This window comes from Thamnophis sirtalis, unplaced genomic scaffold, assembly GCF_051295495.1.
Source record: "Thamnophis sirtalis isolate CommonGarterSnake01/CBP01778 unplaced genomic scaffold, rThaSir2_p1.2 scaffold_1, whole genome shotgun sequence".
Taxonomy (NCBI): domain Eukaryota; kingdom Metazoa; phylum Chordata; class Lepidosauria; order Squamata; family Natricidae; genus Thamnophis; species Thamnophis sirtalis.
Genome location: NW_028261381.1, coordinates 28936159 through 28960950, shown reverse-complemented (window position 1 = coordinate 28960950; position 24792 = coordinate 28936159). Strand labels below are relative to the sequence as shown.

The following is a 24792-nucleotide window of genomic DNA, read 5'->3' as shown; positions in this document are numbered from 1 at the left end:
TAAAGGCTGGATGTTCCTGCAACATTTGCTCAGTCCTTGTTTCCCACTTTGTCCCAACAACTGTAGAATTTTCTCAGAACAGAAATCAGACTATTCCTCCCTGTGCTAAATGGTCCCCTTCAAGGCTCCCTAATCTTTCCAAATAATCCACCATCTTTGAAACAAATGCCTATAAAGAAGCAACAACAAAACACCCCTTTTTCTGAAAGGCCATTTACTGGCATTGGGAAAACTGTCATAATTTAATGAGTGCAAAAAAAAAAGAGTGCAGAGAAGAGCAACCCTGCTGCAGGGTAAAACATATGAAGAACGGTTACAGGAACTGGGTATGTCTAGTCTGGTGAAAAGAAGGACTAGGAGTGATATGATAGTAGTATTCCAATATTTGAGGGGCTGCCACAAAGAAGTGGAAGTCAACCTATTCTCCAAAGCACCTCTAGGCAGAAAAAGAAGCAATAGATGGAAATTAATGAAGAAGAGAAATAACCTAGAACTAAGTTAGAACAATTAATCAGTGGAACAACTTGCCTCCAGAAGTTGTGAATGCTGCATCAGTGGAAGTTCTTAAGAAGAGATTGGACAATCTCTTGATGTCATTATCTTATTCTACTGCAACAAAGGGACTCAGAAGTCAACACCTTCTCTTTCTTTCCCCCCTCTCTTCTACACTTTTCCCTTCCCCTCCCCTAGTTTTTCTATTATTTGTTTTTATATTTTTGTATTTTATATTATAAACTAAAAAAAAGGAAAACTCAAAAGAAATAAAATAAAAAAGAAGAGACTGGACAGTCATTTGCTGAAATAATGTAGGTAGTATATTAATGTTTGGATCATAGTATAATCCAAATACAATTAATTTTTTAAAAACATTTGGCATTATTGCTAACAACACTAAAAACAACATCACCAGATCACTCTGTCTAAACATTTAAAATAGCTTCTTCAGCTTGCACAAACATAATCATTGATATACTTAACAATTAGTGGCTATTAACTAGTAGAAACACCCATTCTCCTTGGATTTAATCTTGATAAAACCACCTGGCAATTATAAAGCAGCCAACAGAAGAAGAATACTAAAGACTAAGTTCAAGATTAAAAAGTACACAAAATGCTTTCAGGGACCTGGAAAAAATGAGAATGGGTCAATCTACATTCATAGCCTGAGTCTGCAATGTAATATGTGTGTGCTTCATTCAGGGCAAGCAACATGATGTCTCTCGGATATCTGAAATATACTGAACTTCTATCAGATATATTGAACGTCTATCAATAAACATAATCAAGGGGTAAATGTGGATGCTATAGCATAGTGATGATGAACCTTTTCCTTACGGCATGCCAAAATTGTGTGCATGTGCACTGTCACGTGTGCATGCCCACTCAATCTCCCTGCCCACCTGCACATGCATGCACATGCGCGTGACCCCCTGCACATGCACACGTAACTCCTCCCCAGCCTCTGGTGGCTTTCCTGAAGCCTGGGCAGGGCAAAAACAGCCTCCCCTGGAAGCTGGAAATAGATCGTTTCCGAACTTCTGGTTGGCCTGTTGGGGCTGTTTTTCACCCTCCCCAGGCTTCAGGAAAGCCTCCGGAGGCTGGGGAGGGTGAAAACAGCCCCAATGGGCCAACCGGAAGGGTGAAAAATCAGCTGAGAGCTGGCATGCCACCAAATATAACTCCATGTGCCACAGGTTCGCCATCACGGCTATAGCACAAAACAGCTGAAGAACATTACATCATAACTTAATCCTTTTACTCCCCCATGAACTCCATTACCAGTTTCACTACTCTTGTTCATAAAAAAAAACATATGTGCTTAAGTCAGCTGTATCCTTGTGGCAAAACTTTAAAGTAATGGAGATATATTGGTGTGTGGATTCTGTTTTGATCCTATAGCCAGAAATGAATCTTAGGTAACTCCAAGAATTGCCTTGGGGAAGAGTAGGATTAAGCTACTTGAAACAATATTATTTGAGAAACTAGCATGGATACAATGTACAATTTGAACAATACACATGCCCTCCCCACACATACACCCCAAAAGCAGACACTATCCCCATAAAACAGATACCACCAAAAACCTCTATACTTTCATATTGTCATTTCATAGAGCTCTGTTTTAGGAAATTGTCTTTCAGTTGGGAAAGAATATATACAGTCATGTATATAGCTTGGAGATCCAGATAGGACATAGTGCAGTATGCAGTGCTTCTCCAAGGTGATCAAAATATCTAGTCAAACTGCAGGTGAGCAGGAAATGAGAGTAGTAGCAGCAGCAGTGAGGAAAACTGCTTGGTTTCAAATCTAGCTCAGTCTGCAACCTTGGAGGATGAAATTACAGAATAGGAACAGCGCTGAAATTCAGCTTCTTTAGGAATGCATCTGATAACCCTCAAGTGATGCCCTGAGGTTTGAGCACTAAATTTATAATCAGAACAGTGTATTTTTGGGGGGGGAATACACAAGCTGGTTTGCTGCTAGACAGTTTTAAAAAGGAGCATCTAATGGCATCAACAGATCTCAGATACCACTTTATTTGGCATCATATTAATGCATCCAGAAAGCCATGGGGGCCACTAGCCACTTATCCCTCTTGAACTCATATGAGGTTAAAAAACAGCTATGTATAGAGTAAAATAGAGACCCAACAGAATATATCAATAATGGGTAGGAAACTGGGTTTTTTCCTTCAAGCAATAAACCTTCAATTTGGAATTGCTTCTGTCCTTCAAACTGAGTGTCCTGGGAGTGTGTCCACTGAATTGCTGTGGCATTTTCAGTGCCTGGTAATTATTCATATGTATCATGGACAACCGGATTGCCCATGGTGCTGTCTATAGTACAAACACTTTTCTTTGGTTTCCACAGAACTATTCTATGTTTTGACTTTCTAACCATTGCCTTTGTGCATTATGGATGGAGAGAAGGGAAAGAAGGAACAAGTATTATCAGACATTTGTTTGGGAACTAAATATAACCCATTCTGAGCTGCCCAGATGAAGAATGGTGGAACACAACTAATAAAAGGAATCTGAGTTGGCAGGTGGCCCTACAGTAATCAATTTTATCACCTCAGGAGCACAAGGTCTGGCCTTCAAACTTTCATATATTAAGTACAAGATGTAAGGAGCCTCAGTGTCAAATCTCAGCATTTGTTACAGGGGTAAGAGAGAAAGTGTGAAAGTTTGATAGGTGACACCACCACCGAAGTGGAATCTTAATAATAACTATCTCCTTCAGCTGGGAGGAAGAGATTGTAGTAACGTCTCCCATCCGCCGATGAAAATACTAGAATCGCCACTCACTCCACTGGCAATTAACCTCTGAAGAAAGTTGGCTTCATTACAAATATAATGAACTCATAGTATAGAATATTTGAGTTAATTGAAATCTCGTTAGCTCTATTCATTCTGCAGTTCAAAATCTTATAGCAGCATTAGAAACAAATGCAACATATTCTATCTCCAATTTCTTTCTTTATATATGACACATACATTTTACATGTTCTCAGTGAGAAAACTGGTGGTGTCTTATCTGTGTGGTTTGTGATGCTATTAGTAATCGCTGTTGAAAAACAAAGCATATATTTACAAGGGCAAAAAGGATTTACATTGGTGACCTTTAAAAGCTTTTTAGTGAACTGGGTAATAAACAGGGGCAGGGAGGGGGGGAGGAGACAGAGGAAACAGACCTATTCTTGATATTAAAAATCAACATGCGAAAATGAAAGTGCTGGGTTCTGTCAAATATTATGTGATTGCAAGTTTCTTATAAGATGTAAGAAAAATAGCTAGCTATTTTTATTCCATCTTTGCCTATGGTTTGTTTCTCTGTTTTTATAATATTTACTGTTTTTATAATATTATACGTCTGTCTGTCCGTCCGTCCGTCCATCCATCCATCCATCCATATTTAAATTGAAAACAGATTGATTGTTTGAAGGAACCAGAGTGGTTAACATTTCAAAGACCATCATACTGAAGCCCTGAAGTAGGGTAATTGAGCTAGCAAAAAATGTGATTAATGAGATAGTGTATTTATACACACACACATATAAACACACACACATACTACATTGCGTTTGTGTGTGTGAATTTCAGTATTTTTGATGAGATACTACAGCTGACAATAGCACTTGGTAACTTTTAATCTGATGACTCACAGTTTGTCAATACTTCAGGAGGTTTTTAGAATGAGATTTGTTACGGACTGTTAACTTGTGTAGAGAGTTTGACTGATGCACCTTGCACCAATTATTAAAAACAAAATAAATATGACAGGCAGAAATGAAACTACGGTTCCACTTGTTGAGGTTGCTCTATCACGAGAGAGGGATTCTTGTAATTATAATTGTTTAATAACACTCTGAGGGCACTGTTAGGAATTTTGGTTTCCATTACAAGAGACCTTTTAAAATATCTTAGGACTGGGGTAAACAATCCTTTACTAACAAAAACTACATTTGGGGGACTAAAAACCATGCAGTGTGTGATCCCAAGCCTTTGTAGTAGGGCTGTGTTTGAGGAACGTTCTTTTATCATGAAATGCCTACAATTTTCACGTGTCTCCCATTCCCAAATGGAAAAATATTAGGCCACCATTTTCAGTAATAGCCAGAGAGATTCCAAAAGGAAACCCAGGATTCCTATGCAGTCGAAAATAGGTGTTGGCTTACCTGAGATGCCCTTAGGACAGGCAGAGACAGTCTCCATGCATGGGTAATACTCGTGCACTATTCAATAGGACTGAGTCTAATATCTTTAAGACATGCCTTCTCCTGCAGCCACACCCGGCTTTTTAACGAAGACGAATATGATAACAGACTGACATGTGAAACTCTAGGATGAATTAAACAGTCTCTCCTATACTGGACTGGGCAGATGAAAATAATATCAGAGCGGTTGCTGGAGTCTGTCTCCACCTGTCCTGAGGAAGGGTGTCTCAGGTAAGCCAACGCCCATTCTCCATGGTTGGTGGAGACAGCCTCCATTCATGGGATGAAGATGACTGAGCTGGAAGAATCCGACTCTCCGCAACCTGTTGTAGCTCCTGCTTACCAAATGTGGCCTCAGTCGATGCATACTGGTCAATTTTGTAATGCTGAATAAAAGGAAAGGGTGAAGCCCATGTGACAGCTCTGCACACCTCCAAAGAAGCCTGAGTAGCCCAGGCCGCTGAAGTAGCTGCACTACGTGTCAAATGGGCCATGATTTGCACTGCCGGATCTTGTGATTACACAGAATAAGCTTTTGCGATACATGCCCGGATCCAGCGGCCCAGGGTTATCAACGATGCTTTGCGTCCTAACAACTATGGATGGAAAGAGGTGAACAACACCTCTGTGCATTGAAAGAGAGAGGTTCTATGGATGTAGATATGTAGAGCTCTACACACATCTAGAGTGTGCCACTTGCGTTCTCTGGGATGATATGGGTCCAGGCAGAAATTAGGTAGAATGAGTTCTTGGGAACAATGAAAAAACAAGTTTACTTTTGGGATGAACAACGGTTTAAGACTCAGAACCACCCTATCCATGTGAAAAACACACAAGTCCTGTCTGATAGACAGAGAGGCCAACCCCAACACCCTTCTGGCCAAAGTGATGGCTATCAGGAAGACCATCTTGAATGACATGTAATGGAGTGATGTCTCGAATGGCGGCTCTGTGAGTGCTTGGAGCATCATGGGGAGATCCCAGATCGGATCCCAGGTGCACTACCAGAGGGCGAAGGTTGGTGGCTCCCCTTAGAAATCTTTTAATGAGGAGATTGTATGCCAATGACATGGGCGTCCCACAGCAAAGAACTGATGAAAGGGCAGCCAACCCTAAATCCAGACCCCCCTGCAGAAATTCCAATACCTGTGGTGTGAGAGCCCGTGATGGAGTGATGTTCTTGAAGTGGCACCAACTGCAGAAGGCCTTCCAGGTCTTGACACCTGGATGGTCTCGATGACTGCTGGAGACAGGCCCATCAAAGTCATGGTTTGCCGCTCAGCCGCCAAGCAGTCAGTTTGATCCACTGGGGGGTCTGGATGGGTAAAGGATCCCTGGGTTAGAGACAAGGCTTGAGCTGGGAGATGCCATGGGGAAGCCATGGAGAGAGCCTTGAGGCCCCCAAACCAGGGGCGACGTGGCCAAAAGGGAACTAGGAGAATTACCTCTGCTTCTTTCTCTAGCATCTTCTGAATGACCCGCTGAATGAGTGGGAGGGGGAGAAAGGCATAAAGCATGCCTTTAGGCTATGGGCATCCGAGTGCATCTACGCCCTCTGCCTCCGGGGTCTCGTACCTTGTGAAGAAGTGTGGAACTTTTTTGTTGTCTCTGCTGGCGAAGAGGTCAGTTGTGGGTGGGCCAAAGCATCTGACAAGTGACCGGAACAGGTGAGGATGGAGGGCCCATTCTGACTGGTCCAGGTGAGTTCGACTCAGCCAATAAGCCATGGTGTTGGCCTTGCCGAAGATGTGCTTGGCCCGTAGAGATAGGAGATTGGTCTCTGCCCAGAGACCCAGGCACATGGCCTCCTGCATCAGAAGTTTGGACCGTGTCCCATCCTGTCGATTCACACGGGCCTTGGCGGTGATGTTGTCTATTAGGACTAGCACATGCCTGTTGACCACTGCATCCTGTAGGTGGAGGAGTCCCAGCCAAATCGCTCGAAGCTCCAACCAATTGATGGTGTTGCACTGTTCCGACTGAGACCAAAGACCTTGGGCCACTTCCGATCTCAGGTGTGTGCCCCACCTGGACAGGCTGGTGTCAATGGTGATTGTCACCCGTGGGGGTTCTGGGAATAATGATCCCTGCTGGAGAACCGGGAAACCTCACCATGCTAGAGACTTCAGGACCTCTGAGGAAATGTGAATTGACTTGGTTGAGCAACTGGTGTTGTCTTTTTGGTACATCAGCAGGAACCCTTGGAGAGGCCTGCTGTGGAGTCTGGCCCATGGTATTATTGAAAAGGAAGACACCATCTTGCCCAGCAGCTGAGAGAGTACAATTAGCTGGGTCCGATGGTGTGCCCTGACCTGCCTGACGCTCTTCAGATAGAAAGACCCTGCATTGGCACCTATCTATGATGGTTCCTAGGTGGAGCAGTCGTTTTGTTGGTGTCAGATGGCTCTTCCCAAGGTTAACGGAGAATCCATGGTCCCTCAGGGTCTGGAGAGTCATCTCCAGATCCCGCAAGGCCTGGATTGGGGACCTGGGCGGTCAGAAGGATGTCATCTAGGTAACACAAAATCCTGATCAGGTAGGCCCTTAGATGAGCCATGATTGCCAACAAGATCTTGGTAAGCACCTCAGGGCTGAGGAGAGACCAAAGGGGAGAGCCTGGTATTGGAAATGTCTCTTCCGATAGCAGAACCTCAGGAACTGCCGGTAGTCTGGGAGAATGGGGACATGGAGGTAGGCCTCTGTAAGATCCACTGAGGTCAGGTAATCATCCCTCTGGACACCCTCCAAGGTAGTCAGGAGAGAGTGCATCTTGAACCGTCTGTAGATAATGTGATAGTTCAAGGCTTTCAGGTCCAGAATTGCTCTCCAACTCCCTGAGGCCCTGGGGACGATGAACAAAAGGGAAAAATACCATTGTACCCATTGATCCTCTGGTATTGGTTGAATGGCCTGGATGTCCAGCAGGTGCTGGATGGCCTGATCCACGAAGTGTCTCTTTTCTCCGTCCTGCGATATGGGGCAGAGGAGGAAATGCCTCGGGGGGTGGGGGAGGAGAAAATTTTTAGGGAGAGGGCATGTTTTACCGTCTCCCTGACCCAGGCGCCCATTGTGACCTCCTCCCACCGGTCGGCAAAGAAGGCTAATTGGCCGCCGATGGAAAGCTTGTCCTGGTAGTCATTTTTGATGACGGAAGGGCCAATTGGACGCAGTTCCTCAGTAGGAGCACTTGGGCTGGTAACATTGCCCTCCTCTGAACTGACCTGTCCTGTTGCTGATTCTGTCTGCCATAATATTGTCATGATGGACAGGGGAAAGTGAATTCCCCATCCGAGCCACAAAAGGGCGGCTTATGATGGTAGGGCGAGGCCCTGGACTCCGGTTTACAGAATTGGGAAGTAAGGATCTTTCTCTTGTCTTTGGACTTTGTCAACATGGGCTCCAAGGGAGCAATGAACATCTTATCCTTGGCAAACAGGGTGGAGGCCAGGCGCCACTTGTGTTTTGCGTCCGCCTGCCATTGTCTGAGCCAAAGCATTCTCCTAGCAGAGATAGAGAGAGCTATGGATTTTGATGCAAATCTGGCCACACTCAAAGAGGCGTTGGCAGAGAATTGCAGGGCCACCTTAATTTTGTTAAGGTCTTGGTGTGTCCTGGAATCCGATGCGGGGATCTGTTCCTGCAGTTGTTTTAACCATTGGATGGCAGCCCTATCAAAAAAAGAAGAGGCCGTAGAGGCCTTGGTGGCCCAGGCACTGCACTCCGGAGGCTTGATCTGGTATTCTCTGATCTCTCTGGAGCCACGCTGCGCCTCGCGGTGGCTCCCCGTGGCTATAGGAGCCTTTGGGGATGAAACCAAGTAAAAGAAGGTAAATTAGTCGAATCTGCAAAGAAAGAAACAATTTGAAGGATGATTTGTGGAATAAATATAGGAGAGAGAGTTTCACATGTCTGTCCTTGGAAATTTACTGAGTCACAAAGCTGGGTCTGGCTGCAGGAGAAGGCGTGTCTTAAAGATATCAGTCCTATTGGATAGTGCATGAGTATTGCCCATGTATGGAGGCTGTCCCTACCAACCATGGAGAAGGATATGGTCTGTAGGCCTTAAGATCTGCTTTAGAACTGTTTTATAAAAATGGTGGCACACATCTTTGCTTTTGCTTTTTGTCACCAATGACCATGTTACACTAGCATAGGCTAGTCGATTTCAACATTCCAGCAAAAAAGAAAGAAAGAAGAAGAAGCAGAATCTAAAGTCTATGTCAGCAGTATGGGTAGTCCTACCAGGCCTACAGGTAGTCCTTACAAACATTCATTTAGGGACCCCTCAAAGTTACAACAGCACTGGAAGAAAGTGACTTATGGCCATTTTTCACACTTACAACCAATGCAGCATCGTTATGATCATGGGATCAAAATTCAGATGCTTGGCAACTGACCTATATTTATGATAGTTGTGATGTCCCAGGGTCATGTGGTCACCTTTTGTAACCTTCTGACAAGCAAAGATGATGGGGAAGCCAGATTCACTCTACAACCATGTTACTAACTCAACAACTGCAGGGATTCACTTAACAACTGTGGCAAGGAAGGTCATAAATGCGGCAAAACTCACTTAACTAATGTCTCAATAAGCAACATAAATGTTGTGGTTGTAATTTGAGGACTACCTGTACAGGAATATTGCAAGAAAAGAGAGCCAAGTTTGTTCTTGGGACAGGTCCATGTTATCTGTAGGAATCCAAGTGTATCCAATGCCAGCAATACTAATTGGTAGGTCATGAACCAACAGAAAATCAATGAACTTGTCAGTTTCCATTTTAGATGAGAAATATGCAAATCATACAGTCAGGCTATGCTCCATGGAAAATACAGACTCATGTCCTACTACATTGGTAATAGGCATCTAACACTTAAGGTTTTTTTTAACTTAATAACAGCAGATAATTTAATAACTTAAAAACCAACTTCCTCTACCAGATCATATTAGCTGCCCTGAAAGGATTGGCTTTTTTATTGCAAACTGTCAATATACTTATTAAATTACAAATTGTTTGAGAGCCTACAGTGGTTATCAGTATATCAATCCAGGAAAAGAAGTAAGCTAGCTAACAGGCTACAAGCCTATGCTGCAGAAATCCAGATGACCACTAGAAGGCAGTAATTTTGCTGCCATCCGGTGGCCATGCAGTTTTTCTTTACCGCATTGATTTTGAAAGGCCATAGAGAAACAAGTTGTTGGTTATTTAATCACTATTGTTGGAGAAAGGAAGAAAAATATCAGTATGACTTTCTGCCCCAAACGCCAACATGACTTGGCCAGATTTACAAACACTTCACTTCTAGGACACTTTTCTGCTTCAGGCAACAGAATGCTTTGAACAACCCCTACTGAAATCCATCACGTGGAGTCAAATGACACTGTAGAATAATATCCTATAGACAACTGCATGTTTGTTCACCCAGCCTAGCATTGCTCAGTGCCACTTACTTTCCAAGGGTCAATTTCTTGAATCTTCAGATAGAGCCAGAAGAAAAGTCTAAGTGAAACCCTGGACAGTTGGTTAGAGCAAGAACAGATCATATCAAGCAAGATGGACCAAAGGTTTGGGACAGTAAGATTCTGTAACTTCTTCAGTCTTTATTTACTCTTTTCATCATAAAGTCCTAAATTATCATGTGTAATATCCATTGACAAAAACATATTAATGACTTACCTCGCTGGGTGATAGCAAGGCTGTATAAGATGAACATTTCACTAAGGGTTATGGAAAATGGTAACAACAATATGTATTTTTTTTTCTGAGTGCATACATTAAGTCATCTTTAAAACTATGGGTTGGGAAATCTATTGATTGATCAGTTCAACACTAGTTCATCAGTTCAACACTGACGTTCACCAATCAGTCAGAAGTAATGCTATTTCTCTCTGGAAAAACAAAATGAATTCGTTGGAGTCATGATTTCCAGTTTTCATTTTAACTGTGTCCACCTCCTGCCTTTGTGCTTCTCTGAACATTTCTCCACCAACATGGTAGCAGGACACAAGTTCACGCTCCTGTCAATAATCCATCTTCACAGGACCTACTCGTTCTTAGATGTTTCCTAGTTTGAAAGCCTTGTTGTGTACCTATTACACCAAAAGGATCAACAGACTACAATATCCCTCAATTGAATATGCCATGCCATCCTAAATCCTTCTACAATTATAGCTTTTGTGTCAAAGCTTTACAGCTTTATCACCTCAAGCAATATTTTACAGCTGTCAAGAGTGATTTATGCAATAATGACTTCAATGGCAAAATGAAGTCCTCAAAGGAAGTGCTGTCACATATTTCCATGGTAAATAACTTTATTGAAACAAAAATATTGATGTGCTATGCAAATACTGTTTTACCTCCAAAGATACCTAATCAGATCAGTCCTTAAGAATAAAATACAAAGATTGTATACTACAACAGATGTTATGAAGCTTATGTGAAAAAAAAATCCATGAACAGTACCAATTGTTATTCAGAATTTAAATACTTTCTGGTTTAGTAATTTTGGACAGCATTTTATTTTGATGCAATTGGACATACGATTCACATATATTTCTATATTTTAACCTTTCCTCTACTATGAATAGGATAGCTTCAAAAGTCAAAAAGAATGTAGACTTTGCTTTTAGGCCAGAATAATCCCATTGCAATGTATCTCCAAGAATATTTTGCTTCTTTTTGACTCTTTTATAATAAGTCACTGAGTAATAGCTTGTATGTGGCATAAGATTCAAAACCTTGGCCAAATGACTTTATTAGATAAACAGAAAGGAATGCAGTTTAAGCACGATGCTATAATGGAAGTAGCGGTAACAATTACATGCATAATTCCATATAGTAATTTTTTTAAAGACCATGGAAGTGTTGCCGTGCTTAGCTTCCCACAAAGGTAATGAATCCAGGAACATTTCAAGGTTGCTATGCAAGAAAACCAAGATTAATTGCTGTGGCAATGAAAATTAAAGTTTTTAACCTGCAATTGTATCTCTCAGTACTGAGCAACAGATAGAGCTCCAGATATCGTGAAACCCCACCTTCCAAACTTCCCTAACCAACATGGCCAATAACAAGGGACTGAAGACATTGTGGTACTCTATTTTGTACTCTACACCTGCTCTATTTAGTACAAAGGAACGTCTTCTCATTTGGATATAAGCAAATATATGCTTGTTGTTGTTACGACAGTCACTATCCTAAGAACAGAGAACTTAGGTAATATCTCATTTTCAGGGACAAAGAAACTGAAACATGTTTGCTTTAATCCAATGAATGCATAATCAACTGCAAGGAATGATTATGTGCATGTACATATATAATCACAAAGGTGTGATTACAACCTTTGAAGGCTCTGCACACAACTCCTAATACATTTTAAAGGTCAATAAGCAGTTCCTGCAAAGCCCAAGCCTTCCCTTTTAATCTGCGCATCAGTATTGTTTTAACCACTTCCATTCCAGTTGCTCATAGTTACTCTGAGTTCTGTTTTGACCGAGTCTTCCCAAGAGCATGAAGCAAACACCTTGTCCCGACAAAAAACCCTTTTATTAATTTCATAGGTCTGCAACTAAAAAGCTGTTTAATTATTTTAATCTAATTTCCATGTATTTTGGTGTGCTGAAAACAAATAAAATATTGAAAGAACTCCTAGGCGTCATGATTTGCCACAACATGCAAAATTGTCTTCAAATTTATCATTTTTTTAATTTTTGGTATTTTTTATATTATGGGTTTTTAACCAAATTTAAAGTCCAAATTACTATTAATTAATTCACATAAGTGCATTTAAGATATAAAATGCCAAAAAAAAACCCTTAAAGGGTTTGTCTGAGTTATGTAAAAAAAAATATAGCACTGTAAACATGATGGTCAGCAATATATACATAAGCTAAGCAAGTTTTAAGTCTGTGCTTTTAATGGTAGAAGGGGTTAATCTTTCCTGAAAAATCCAGTAGGAGGAAGACACAGGGCAGATAGCAGCATCTCCGGTCAGTGCAGGGGGCGTGGCCAGCACTGTGACGTCTCGTGTACAGACACAGAGCTGCTCTCTCCTGTATGCCACGCTTGTGCACGAATCATCATCAGGTTCTTGGTTCTGGGCTGTTCACACTTTTTCATCGCAATTCATGTTAGTTCGTCATTCTTCAACCGTTACGTTATGGCTCTGCGAAAGTGTATTAATTTGCCAGTCAGTTTCTGTTTCATCTGTGGTGAATATACAGTGTTGAAGCAACAGCAGAATATTACAGACTTTGTGAAAAAGTATACTTTGTATTCTTTGGACTAAAAATTAGAGATCAAGATAAAGTTTGGACGCCTCATAAAGTGTGCAAACGGTGTGTTGAGGACCTCCGAAACTGGTTCAAGGGTAAGAAAAAATCTTTCCATTATGGGATTCCTATGGTATGGCGAGAGCAAAAGAACCATAGTGATAACTGTTACTTTTGTTCATGCAATATGAAAGGGCTTAATTCCAAATGGAAGCATTCCATTTCAAACCCCAATCTTCACTCAGCAATTCGTCTCATCCCCCATGGCACAGATATACCAGTACTCAAGCCTCCTGCTACCTTGGAAGAGATACCTAGCTCTGATGAAGGTCATACCTGAACCAGATGATGAATCAAGTTCTGACTTTGAAGATGATACAAGACCAAAATTGTTTTCTCAGGAGGAGATGAATGATTTGGTAAGAGACTTGAATCTTCCCAAAGATGCCGCTGAGTTACTCGGATCAAGGCTGAAAAGCAGGAATTTATTGTTGCCAGGAATGTCATCTTCATGGTTCAGACATCGTGAAAAGGAGTTCATTCCTTACTTCGCCCAGGAAGACAAGTTGGTTTATTGCATTGATGTCGAAGGTCTGATGGGTCAATTTAAAATCCAATATGATTCAGAGCAATGGCGTCTTTTTAAAGATTCTTCAAAAAGAAGTCTCAAAGCAGTTTTACTCCACAACCGTTTTTACACTTCCATACCTCTAGGTCGTTCTGTACACTTGAAGGAAACCTATGAGAACTTAGAATTGGTTCTTTGTAAACTTAAATATGAAGACCATGGTTGGCAAGTGCGTGGGGACTTGAAGGTCTTGTGCATGCTGCTCAGGCAACAAGCTGGGTATACCAAATACCCTTGTTTTCTGTGTCTATAGGACAGTCGAGACCGACAAAATCACTGGACCAAGAAGAGTTGGCAGCCGAGGGTGTTAACAGTCGGTGAAAAAAATGTCCTCCGAGAAACTTTGGCGTCTTCCCATAAAGTTCTTCTACCACCTCTCCACATAAAATTGGGATTGATGAAGCAATTTGTAAAATCACTTCCAAGAGATGGAGAATGCTTCAAATACTTGGTCACCAAGTTTCCATGCCTGTTGGAGGCAAAATTGAAGGAAGGTGTGTTCATCGGACCAGACATTAGAAGGCTTATAGTTGATCAAGAGTTTGTCAGTACCATGATGGATCCTCAAAAAGAAGGGAGGGTTGCATTTAAAGAAGTCGTACAGAAATTTTTAGGCAATAACAAAGATCCTCACTACAAAAAGATCATCGGAACAATGCTGAAAGCATTTCAAGCTTTAGATTGCCTGATGAGTTTGAAAGTGCATTTTCTCCAGTCCCACCTTGACTACTTTCCTGAAAATTTGGGAGCTGTGAGTGAGGAACAAGGTGAAATGGAGCATTACAATGATGGCAGATTACTGTTGGATGCTTCAGAGAGACATTCCAGATGCTACTCTCAAGCATAAATGCACCAAGAGGAGCCTCACAAGGAAGAAGAATCAAGTTTAGTGTGTGTAGGTGAGCTCATTTCAGTTCAAAAAAGGATTTTCATGAAAATATTGTAATAAAACTTTAATTTTATAAGTCTATTGCCATTTATTTTGAGGCATTACCTTATTTAACATAGTTACCTAAATTGTCAGGAAACGTGATGTCCTGTGACAAAATGGACATCATTTTCAGATTCAGCGCACCAAAAAACATAAAGATTACGTGAAATAACCAAAACAGCTCTCAAAATTTTTTTTTTTTGCAGACCTGTGTTTTCTGTGAATTCTGCTCATTCACATCCAGCAAAGTCTTTCAAGGAAAGATTTACAGTCACAGACCTCATATGGTTTGGAGAGCTGACAGGCCGATATCTGCAAAACGTGGCAAGGAGTCTCGGAGAGTCATGAACCAATTAAGCAAATGAATTGTCTCCTGCAAATTCCACTCCCCTTTTGCTCCTCTTTTATTTCCTCTGGAAGGGGTCATTCATCAGCCACCTGTGGCCTTACTCCCAAATCAACCCCTGTTCTTTAACTGTTCCCTTCATCTGGCAACTCTGCGCATGCACACACTGGAAATAGGCTCTAGCTGTTCGTCTACCTCACTGATGTCTGACTCTGAAGGCAGCTGATAACTGGCATACTGCTCTGGCCCCCTCTCTGCCTCTGACACAGAGCCCTCATCAGAGCCTTCCCCAGAATCCAGGACTGGCCCATGTTCTCCCCAACCACCTCACTGTCCGAATCTGCTGCCACTAACTTCCCATTAATTGGAAATCTATCAGTTTTGTCATTTCCGTGGTTAGTGGCTGAAGTTAAACAATAGGCTGGTATTCACACAACACACAGGCCCACAAAAGTCTAATTTAGACTGAAGCTATCCAAGTTTTGTATTCCATTTAGATGTAGAAAGACTGATAGGTAGTCCTCCACTCATGACCATAATTGAGCTTGAATTAAAGTTGTAAGCCATGAAAGTCATTAAGCAGGTCATCACATATTTGCATTCAATTTTACAATCTTTTCCATGGCAGTCATGAAATGAATAACCATGGTCATTAAGCAAACCCCAAGGCTGCTAAATGAATATCAGAGTCATTAAGTGAACCCATGACTGCAATGGATTTTTTTTACCAGAAACCAGAATCAAACATCAGTTTCTGATTTAAAAAACCATTGTAAACCATAGTCACATCACCGCAATATGCTTCAAATAGTTTTAAATGCAGGCCAGAGTAACTAATAGCAATAGAACTTAGACTCATATACCACTTCATAGTGCTTTTACAACCCTTTCTAAGTGGTTTACAGTCAGCCTATTTCCCCCAACAATCTGACTCCTTATTTTACCCACCTTGGAAGGCTGAGTCAATCTTAATCCAGTAGGATCGAACTGCTGGCAATCAGCAGAATTAGCCTGCAATACCTCCTTCTAACCACTGCACCACCCTGGCTACAATCATGTGACTGGGGAGGCATCAAAACTTTAAATTTAAGATCGTAAATAGCCACGGGGAGCTCTGTTGTAACTTCTTCATAAATTGAGGACTACCTGATGTGATGGAATATAATGCAGTGTCACAGGAGGGAGGAGCCCTTTTCCAGAGAGTAAATAGACAACATAACTTGGAATCCTTTATGCAGGAAAAGAACAAAAGCCAACATCTCTCCCCCCCGCCCTACCCAGCACTCCAATGTGTATATCTAATAATTATGCAGGTACATCTGCCAAGATTTCTGTCCACGGCTGAACAATAATAAACCACTCTGAAATCATCCTCAGTTCCTTGGGCCTGGCACTGTGTAGAAAAAAGCTAGAATTCTTTAGAAACATTAAAAAGACAAATAATTCATGTTGCACAATAAGAAGAGTCAAGAATTCACTGGTGTGCCTTCCCTATTCAGTCACACCGCTTTCTAAATAATCTTTTGCCAATCATATAAATAGTATTTGTGCTACCAACCTATTTGGTTTTGCCAGAGTTACTAGGCTGCAAAAAGCCAGTTGATCACTATAACACAGCAAAATGTTACAGTTTTCTGCCTCTCTTCACTGTAAGCTAGTGGCTGCCAAATCTTTCATGTATGTTTAAAAGCCAACGTTTCTTCAGGAGGTCCTGAGAATTGCAATATGGTAAGGGTGCTAGGAATCTCTATGAGAGACTTACACTGTCTGTTACCGAAACAACTAACTTCATCATAAATTGAGGACTACCTGATGCGATGGAATATAAGCTAAAGTTCCAAATAGATGATCTATTTCTGAAAATAAAGGAAGACATAAAATTGTGGGGATTCTCTATTGCATAGACAATAGAGGCCAACGTCTTAATCTTTGTTCTAGCAAATCCAGCAAGATTGGTAGTTGCAGCTTCTTGATCCTAAGCCAACTCTTTTGTGTATATATGTGAGACTGATGTATGTACCGGTACAAAGAAAGAGGGGCTTGCATTCCTCTGTCTAGTTCCTTTTGACCTCTCCCATCTGTGAAAGCTGCAGTAGGAGAGTTACTGAGAAAATAGCTACTAGGGTCCTAAAAGAAGGGCACCACAGAAATTTGACAAAATAAATGAAGAACATAAATAATATTCACCACCACATTTGCGAGAATAGACATGAGTGGTGCGGTGCCCTAGAGGTGGCGCTCTCACCTCACAATCAGGAAGCTGTGAGTTTGATTCTGGGTAGAGGCAGATATTTCTCTCTCTGGGCACACTGAGAATATATCTGCTGAAACAAACTCTGCATTAGCAACAGGAAGGGCATCTGGCCAGTAAACACACAGTTGCCCAGACTCCACTCCACAAGTGATTATGGGGTCATTAAAAGAGGATGATTTTCAAGAATACACATACTTTTTCCCTGATCTGGAGGCATTGTTTTAAGGAAATGTGCTCATTCGAGCTTTTTAAAATTTGTGCTTGTTTTGTTTCCAGGAATTACATTTATGAGTGAATGGAATCCTTCAGCAATACCCGTCCACCAATGTCACCATAACCATTGAAGAGATACAGAATTCACAGTTTCTTTAAAGTTCAATTGTCACTTTATCATCCCTTTCACTGTCACAATTCTCAAATGAATGTAAACAGCACACAGGTGGGTCTCTGAAGCTTAATTAAAGCTCACGATTTGAATATATTACAAATTTGCATTTGTCCTTCAAACAGATACACAGTGCAAACAGCAATAGAAGAACAACAACATACTGATGTATTACTGCAACTGAATAATCAGAAACTAAAATAAATGAAGTCCTGAGAAATAAGTAGTATTGTTACTCCCTTACCTGGATACATTTTGACCAATAAATGCCCATTAAGTTCATAAGCAAATACATATTATATGATTCCTACTAAAACTAATGATTCATTGTGCAAATCTAAATCAGTTAAAAATTCTGCTGGTTAATGACCACAATAAAGTTATTTCAATTTGAAATCAGTTATACCTTTAAAATATGTGATTTGACCTCTTTGAAACAGGTATTTTTTAAAAAAAAAATTCCCCGCAGTTATTACTCAGTATTTGAAACAATAGATGAGTGTTTAAACACAAGTATACTGTAAAGCAGCAAGCATCTTAGTCAATCAAGTCAAATTATTTTAAATATATCGCCGCATAGGTTTTTTTTAATTCCACAATGTGAAGCAGCAATTAGGATAGATCAACACAGCCTATGGTAGAAAATACTTATTAGTCCTTCATTTGTTTGAGGTTTACATATGTGTAAGGGATGACAATCACATTTTGTATACAATGTGATTGGATTTTTAATATCAATCCAGTATTTAAAATCTGATTCAACAATTGGGTACATTCTCCACTGTTCTCAGACTGTCAACAGCCCTGTGCAATGTTTTGGATGTAATTCCCAAAAGATCCTCTGGACCATACAGGGGCACGAACATAGCACCTATCTCAAATTCCTTTTCTGGGAACAGTGGTAGAACACATTGTTGGAATAAAATCCAGTATACTAAGCAACCCAAATTTTCAAGAACATTCATTGTTAAATTTATAACAATGAAAAAAACGTGGAGAAAGCTATCCTTACGCATTATACAATTACAGGTGCATATATCCCAAACCATATTATTTTGAAATGCTTAAAATGCTGTATTTTGACATTGGGACAATTCATTCACAATCTTAACTGTAAAAGAGAATGTAGAAAATAGAGGGAATGCCAACAACTTCTTTGAATGAACTTAGCGAAAAGTAATAAATATATAAGGAGGGAAGAGATATGAATCATAATTCACTGGAAATAGTAAAATGTGCATATTCAGCACACATTCTTACATATAGCACTTGAGTTTTAAACTTGAAAACAATCACGATCACAGACATACAATTTGCCCAGAAATAGAATCCTTTCCTCCTTCCTTCCTGTTGTGTACTAAATTGAAAACTTAAGCCATAAACAAGATCTCTTTGGAAACTCCTGCATTGACATCACTTCAACCATTCAAGTAATTTAGCAATATGAAAAACGCAAACCTGCTTACACACCAATCAACACACCTTACACAGAGCTGTGTTTAAATGAAAGTAAAGTGGGTTGCTGGTGTGGAAGGGGCTATTCCTCTATTGCAGTGTTTCTCAACCTTGACAACTGGAAGGTACGTCATCTTCACTTCCAGGAACACCACAGCCAGCAAGCATCTTCGAGTTGTGAAGGTTGAGAAATACTGTTTTAATTTGTGGCTAGGATAACAGTCCCTTGTGTCCTATCTTAATTTCCTAGAATGGGTAGACTGTCCAGGGGAAAAAAGCACCACACATTTCATAGGCACTCAAGAGCCAATGAGCATCTCAACCATCATGGGAAGCTGGCTTTCCAAACTTCTTTTGAAAGAAATGCCAAAAAAAAAAAAAAAAAAAAAAGGAAACTACTTTACCATCTTTATGATAATAGGTAACTTCCACTTTTCTCTCCTCCGATCCAAGCAATGCCTGGGCAATTTGGGCAATGTGGTGCCTTTTGGTTTCTGGTCCATGAAGGAAGTCGCAGGTGCAGGGTTTTTGCATGACATCTGGCCGGGAGAACCCCGTCATCTCGCAGAAGCTATCATTGCAGTAGATGATCGCACAATTCTGCACTCTGGCATTAGCAATGATGAATTTTTTATCTGCAATAAAACAAGGCATTTTTTTAAAAAAAAAGGTTTTTAATTTGATAAACTTTAATAATGTTGGACATAGTGTGACATTTCTGGCCTAGTCATTTCCATAGAGTTCTTAGATCTTACAATAACAGTTTATATCCATTACATAGGATGTACATCAGTACATATACATATCCAATTCCTATCATACAATATTAATACCATATTTCCAATTCTTAACTTATCCACATTTTTCTGTCCTGACTTTTTTCCCTTATTTCTAACCATCAATACCATTCATTCCAGATTTCGTGGTATTCCGTCTCACCAACAAGGCATGTTTTTTCAAGACTTATGATATCTCAAAAGCCTCAGGTGTCTGTCTAGAGAAGGGCTGTCCCTGCATCAAATTTCTACATACGTTGAGCTTTAGTAAAGGCCCTAAATACCACCCTGGTGTACCAAAGCTCTTTAAAAGTGGCTCAATGGGAGGCAGAAGAATTAAAACTCAAAATCAGATGACTTTGTGGGAAGGGAAATCCATTCTAGGAAGCCGCTCACAAAACTTAGTCTGGGTGAAAAGCTTAATACTGGCTTACTGTTCTATTGAAAAAAGCTTTTTTTCTTTGTGCTGAGAACTGCTCGTCCAAACTATTGAAAGAGGCTTCATTTCTGAGGGTCTGAACTCTAATGAAAGCTTTGTAGTAGGCTTTTGGATGGTGGGGGTAGGAAAGTTAAGATAATATCACTGGGCTTGCAAACAATTCTGCAAACGCATTTAAATAGATTATAAAACTAGTTTTCCCACCATCATGGTAGACATTAGTTTTGCTAAATATTTGAAGGACCCTATTCGAATGAAAAAGGCTAGCAGGTATCCTGCCTATGAAAAGGTTCTCAAAAACAAGAATCTACTCATTTAAAAATGACTTATTTTTGTAGGACTGTTGGCCATCTAGCCCCAGAACTCTCCAGTGCATACATATGACTTGAGCCCATCCAAAGGACACTGCAGCATTATAGTTCTTAATGTAACAGAAGGGGGGAATGATGAGATAGTACAGCAAAACCAAGCTGCCTTTTTATTAGACTGTAGTAAAATGAAATGAAAATGCCGTGTTTTCCACTGATTCCCCCTTGTTTCTTTTTCTTTTTTGTGCTCTTATCTAATTTGGGAAATCTAGCACCTTTCTAGTTCTTGTCTAAATAGGTAGCCCATCTATTTTCTAAGGTCTTTATCTTTCATTTCGCTTACTATTTGGTTATTTTAACAGGAGATGCCATAGATAAGAGAACCTTTGCATGCACTAGGTGTTCTGAATATGAAACTTATTTGGCACAGGAATGCCTTTTTGTATTTGCCCTACCTGAGGTGCTAAGCAGAGAGAAACCTGAGAGCAGAGGTTAATCTAGGGCAGCATATAGTGAGAAGGAAAACAATTTTGGGGGAAGTGGGCTACCTGAGGCATCTCCAGCACTCTTTTGCAAGAGCAGGTTGATTTGAACGCTCTCGGCCGCCCTGTAAGCTGATCTTCCAAACACGACTATGGGATCCTTGTTTTCACAGAACCCAAGTGAAAGAATTTAATTATACCACACATCTAATCCTGACTGTATAAAGCAAGATACTTTGACTGGGCCGGTTTTCCTTCTCATACGCAGAAGTAATCCAACAGAATTGCAGAAACATATGGTTTTAGGTGATTATAAGAGAGTAGGAGGGAGAAACTTATAGCCTCAATTATTAATTTGCAGCTCAAAGATATTAATGTACTCTAATGGAGGATTTTGCTTGAAATTTTACTCACCCGTGTATTCTCTCTACAGAATCTGCACTGCCTACTCAGTTTTGCTGAGCCTGTTGTTTTCAATGACAGGCACAACCTTGAAGCCACATCTGTCACAACATTAAGGATCAAGACGCAAGATATTTGCCTCACTTCTTTTCCAAGCTTCATCGGAGCTATCCCATGGCAGAAGTGCACATGAGCTATCTCCAAAGGCTAAAACCTATTTACACTTGAAGACACAGCGAGAAGTCTGCAAGGCAAGGCGCATCTGTTTTGATTTCTCTCAAGCTCATTCACATATTTTGTGAAATATTTCTCAGGCATGTCATCTTCCAAAGAAAAGACCCTGATTACTGACAAGTTCTCTTCGCAGCAGCCTAATGTATGTCGCTCAATGGCCTCGTGATGTATTTTCTTATGAAGAGATAATTAAGTCCACTAACTTTAGTAGCTTCCTTCCATCTAGAAAAGTTGCACCATCTGACTTTCACAGGGTAGGAATCTGTTAGCTGGATATCCATGGCATCGTGAATTGTTAGCGATCTACCTATACTCTTCCTTGGCTAATTTCAATGTATCTAGAATTTATTATCTCGTTGTAGTCCAATGAAATACTTTTCCATTTTCCCGTTTTCAGGAATTGAGACAGACAGACAGGCATAATTGAAAGACTGAATTTGCAATCCTGCACACACTTATCTAAAAGTAAATCCTTATTTATTACAGAAACACAGCATTGCATTTAACCCACCTTGCAGCTCTAACCCTATTTTCAGAGCAAACTTTTTTTAAACACTTAAAATGAAAGCTCATGAGAGCCAGCCATATACTTCATGCTCATGGTTAGACAACTTTCCAAAGGGACTCATCATTTAATGCAGTTTCACAACAGTTTTAATGTTTCATCATGACAGCTCACAAAAGGTTCTACTATGGTAAAATGTTGAGTCTTTATGATCCCACAGAGCTTTTGATGCCTTCAGACTTTAACCATCAGATCTGACAGGGATCTTATGGTTCCCCCCAGAAAAACCCTAATTCATCCTAGTTCAGCCCCGTTTTGAAAGGACCTGCAAGAAACTTTTTTCACAAAGTCAAGTCAAACAACTATCTTTCGGGCAACCAAAGGTCAAGTTTTCAACTTCAAGGCAGAAAAACTGCACACAACTTTATGGCTGTCTTCCATAGGACTTTAGGCCATCCAAAGCACATACCCTCCCCCCCCACTTGCAAAAAAAGATGGGGCAACAATGCATAGTTTTGTCTCGGCCCGTTTGTGCCCAGGAAAGAAAGGAGAACAATTTGCCAAACTAAATTTGCCAATTTGCCAAAGCGAGCCGCCCTAAGGACGGGAAGGAAAGCTACCCCGATCGCCGTCTTGGAGAGGACTCAGCCACCCAAGGATGCCAGGGACAGCCCTTGCCAAGCCCGATCGCTTGGCGTTTCAACTTGTCTCCGTTTTCCCTTCGTTCCCCGACGCCGCCACCAGCCCGCTTCCTCCCATACACCCCGAACGTACTTTGCCCTTCGAATTTCCGGATGATGGTCCCCAAAAAGGTGTTTTGTGGCGCCACGTGACCTCTGCGAACTGGCATGTTGCACGACCTCCACCTCCCCGGGGCGCGATGCCTCCTCCTCAGGGCTTCGGCTCGGTCCTCCTCCTCCGGCTGGCTCTGCCTCTCCCTCCGGCTACCCTTTGCGAGATCTCATCTCCTCGGGGGGCCGCCGGACAAGGCTCGTTTTCCGATCCTAGTAGTAACAGCAGCGCCGCCGAGCAGAGGCAGCCTCCCGCCTTCCCGGCGCCTGCTCCATGTTCAGCCTCTGCATCGGGGCCAACCTGACCCGCTCGTTTTCACCTTCCCCCCCTCCCAGAGAGAGAGAGAGAAGGGGGGGCAAAAAAACGTTGGCCTGAGGCGGCGAGGGGGGGGGTGACCTGGCTGAGGAATCCGCCCGAGGTGAGGGGCTTGCCGCGCCCCCGCTTCTCCTCACGCGAAAAGAAAGACCTCACCCAGTTCCTCCCCTCTCCGCCACTCCTGGCGCGAGTGATGGTCGGGCGCCGAGGTGGGAAGGCAGAGGCGCTGCCGGCTGCTCCGCTAGCGAGAGGGAGTGACGTCCCTCCCCGCGCGGTTACGGCAGCTCAGTTACTCAAGCGTGGCTCGGCGGCGAGTCAGCCCGCCCGTAAATCTTCCCCTCCACCACCACCCACCCTCCCGGAGCCGGCGACAGAACAGCTCCGCGGCCGCGAGGAGCTACGATCGTGCCGCGCGCGGCTGCATCCCGAGGACGCCGTCGCCGTTGCTGCGACGAGGAGAAGCCGAGCAAAACGAAGGGAGGAGCAAAAAAAGTGCCAAACTAACACAGGTCGCTTCGTCGGGGGGAGCCACGCGGCCGAAGGCCGGGGTGGCGGCTGCGGGAGTGGGCAAAGCCTTATTTTATTTTATTTTATTTTCTTATTTTGCTTTTTCCCAGCGCTGAGAAGATTAGCCCAGGAAAAATCCAAGGCAGCCTTGCCAAAACGGGCGTGCCTCCCGTGAAATGAATTAAGAAAAGGCGGTCCAGTGTGTGTGTGTGTGTGTGTGTGTGTGTGTGTGTGTGTGTATGTATGTATGTATGTATGTATGTATGTATGTATGTATGTATACACATATATACATACATACATATATAGTTTAGTATAGTTCTCTGTGTGTGTGTGTCTCTCTGTGTGTGTGTGCCCTGTCTTGTTGTATTCGGGTCTTTTCCCGTGTAAGATTGAGATTGAGATTGTCTTGTGAGACCTCCTGGAACATTGCCAAGACAATCTTACAGGGGAAAAGACCGGAATACAACAAGACCAGCATACCTATACCCATGAAAATCTACGAAAACACACACAAACACACACACACACACATCACAGAAGTTAGTATACCCCCCTCACATTTTGTAAATATTTAAGTATATCTTTTCATGTGACCACACTGAAGAATTGACACTTGGCTACAATGTAAAGTAGTGAGTATAAAGCTTATAGAACATTGTAAATGTGCTGTCCCCTCAAAATAACACACAATACAGCCATTAATGTCTAAACTTCTGACAAGATCTACTTAAATATTTACAAAATGTGAGGGGTGTACTCACTACTGTGATATACTTCATTCAGATTCATCTGTCCCGCTTCAGTTTTCTGATCTTCACAAAGCTCGCTCTCTTTCTCTCTCTTTCTCCCTCCCTCCCTCTCCCCCTCTCTCTCCCACTCTCCTCTTCCTCCCTCCCTCCCCCTCATCTGGAGTTTTATCCTGAGCCATAGTTAGTCTAAACCCTCAGAAAGGAGGCCAACAGGCCCTGATTCTGTTCAGAGAGTCAATTTGGTTCAAGGATCTTTTCCAGTGTAGAAGAAGCACAGCTCTTCTTAAGAAGGGAGAAG

General features: G+C 41.7%; 1 protein-coding gene across 8 annotated transcripts in view; it reads right to left on the bottom strand.

Annotated features, from left to right (window-relative positions):
* KCNH7 (potassium voltage-gated channel subfamily H member 7) overlaps positions 1 to 23445 on the bottom strand; it is a 338169-nt gene extending 314724 nt beyond the window's left edge. For 4 of the 8 annotated variants that reach the window (XM_087709677.1, XM_087709681.1, XM_087709688.1 and 1 more), the window contains exons 1-2: positions 22903 to 23445; positions 19387 to 19617 (exon numbers count right to left, since the gene is read on the bottom strand). In XM_087709677.1, the coding sequence (XP_087565803.1) occupies positions 19387 to 19617; positions 22903 to 22978 (307 nt within the window). In that variant the 5' untranslated portion in view covers positions 22979 to 23445. The remainder of the gene's footprint in view (positions 1 to 19386; positions 19618 to 22902) is intronic. The other 4 variants (XM_087709701.1, XM_087709693.1, XM_087709705.1 and 1 more) reach the window with 2 other exon arrangements.
* Positions 23446 to 24792: the final 1347 nt, after the last annotated feature.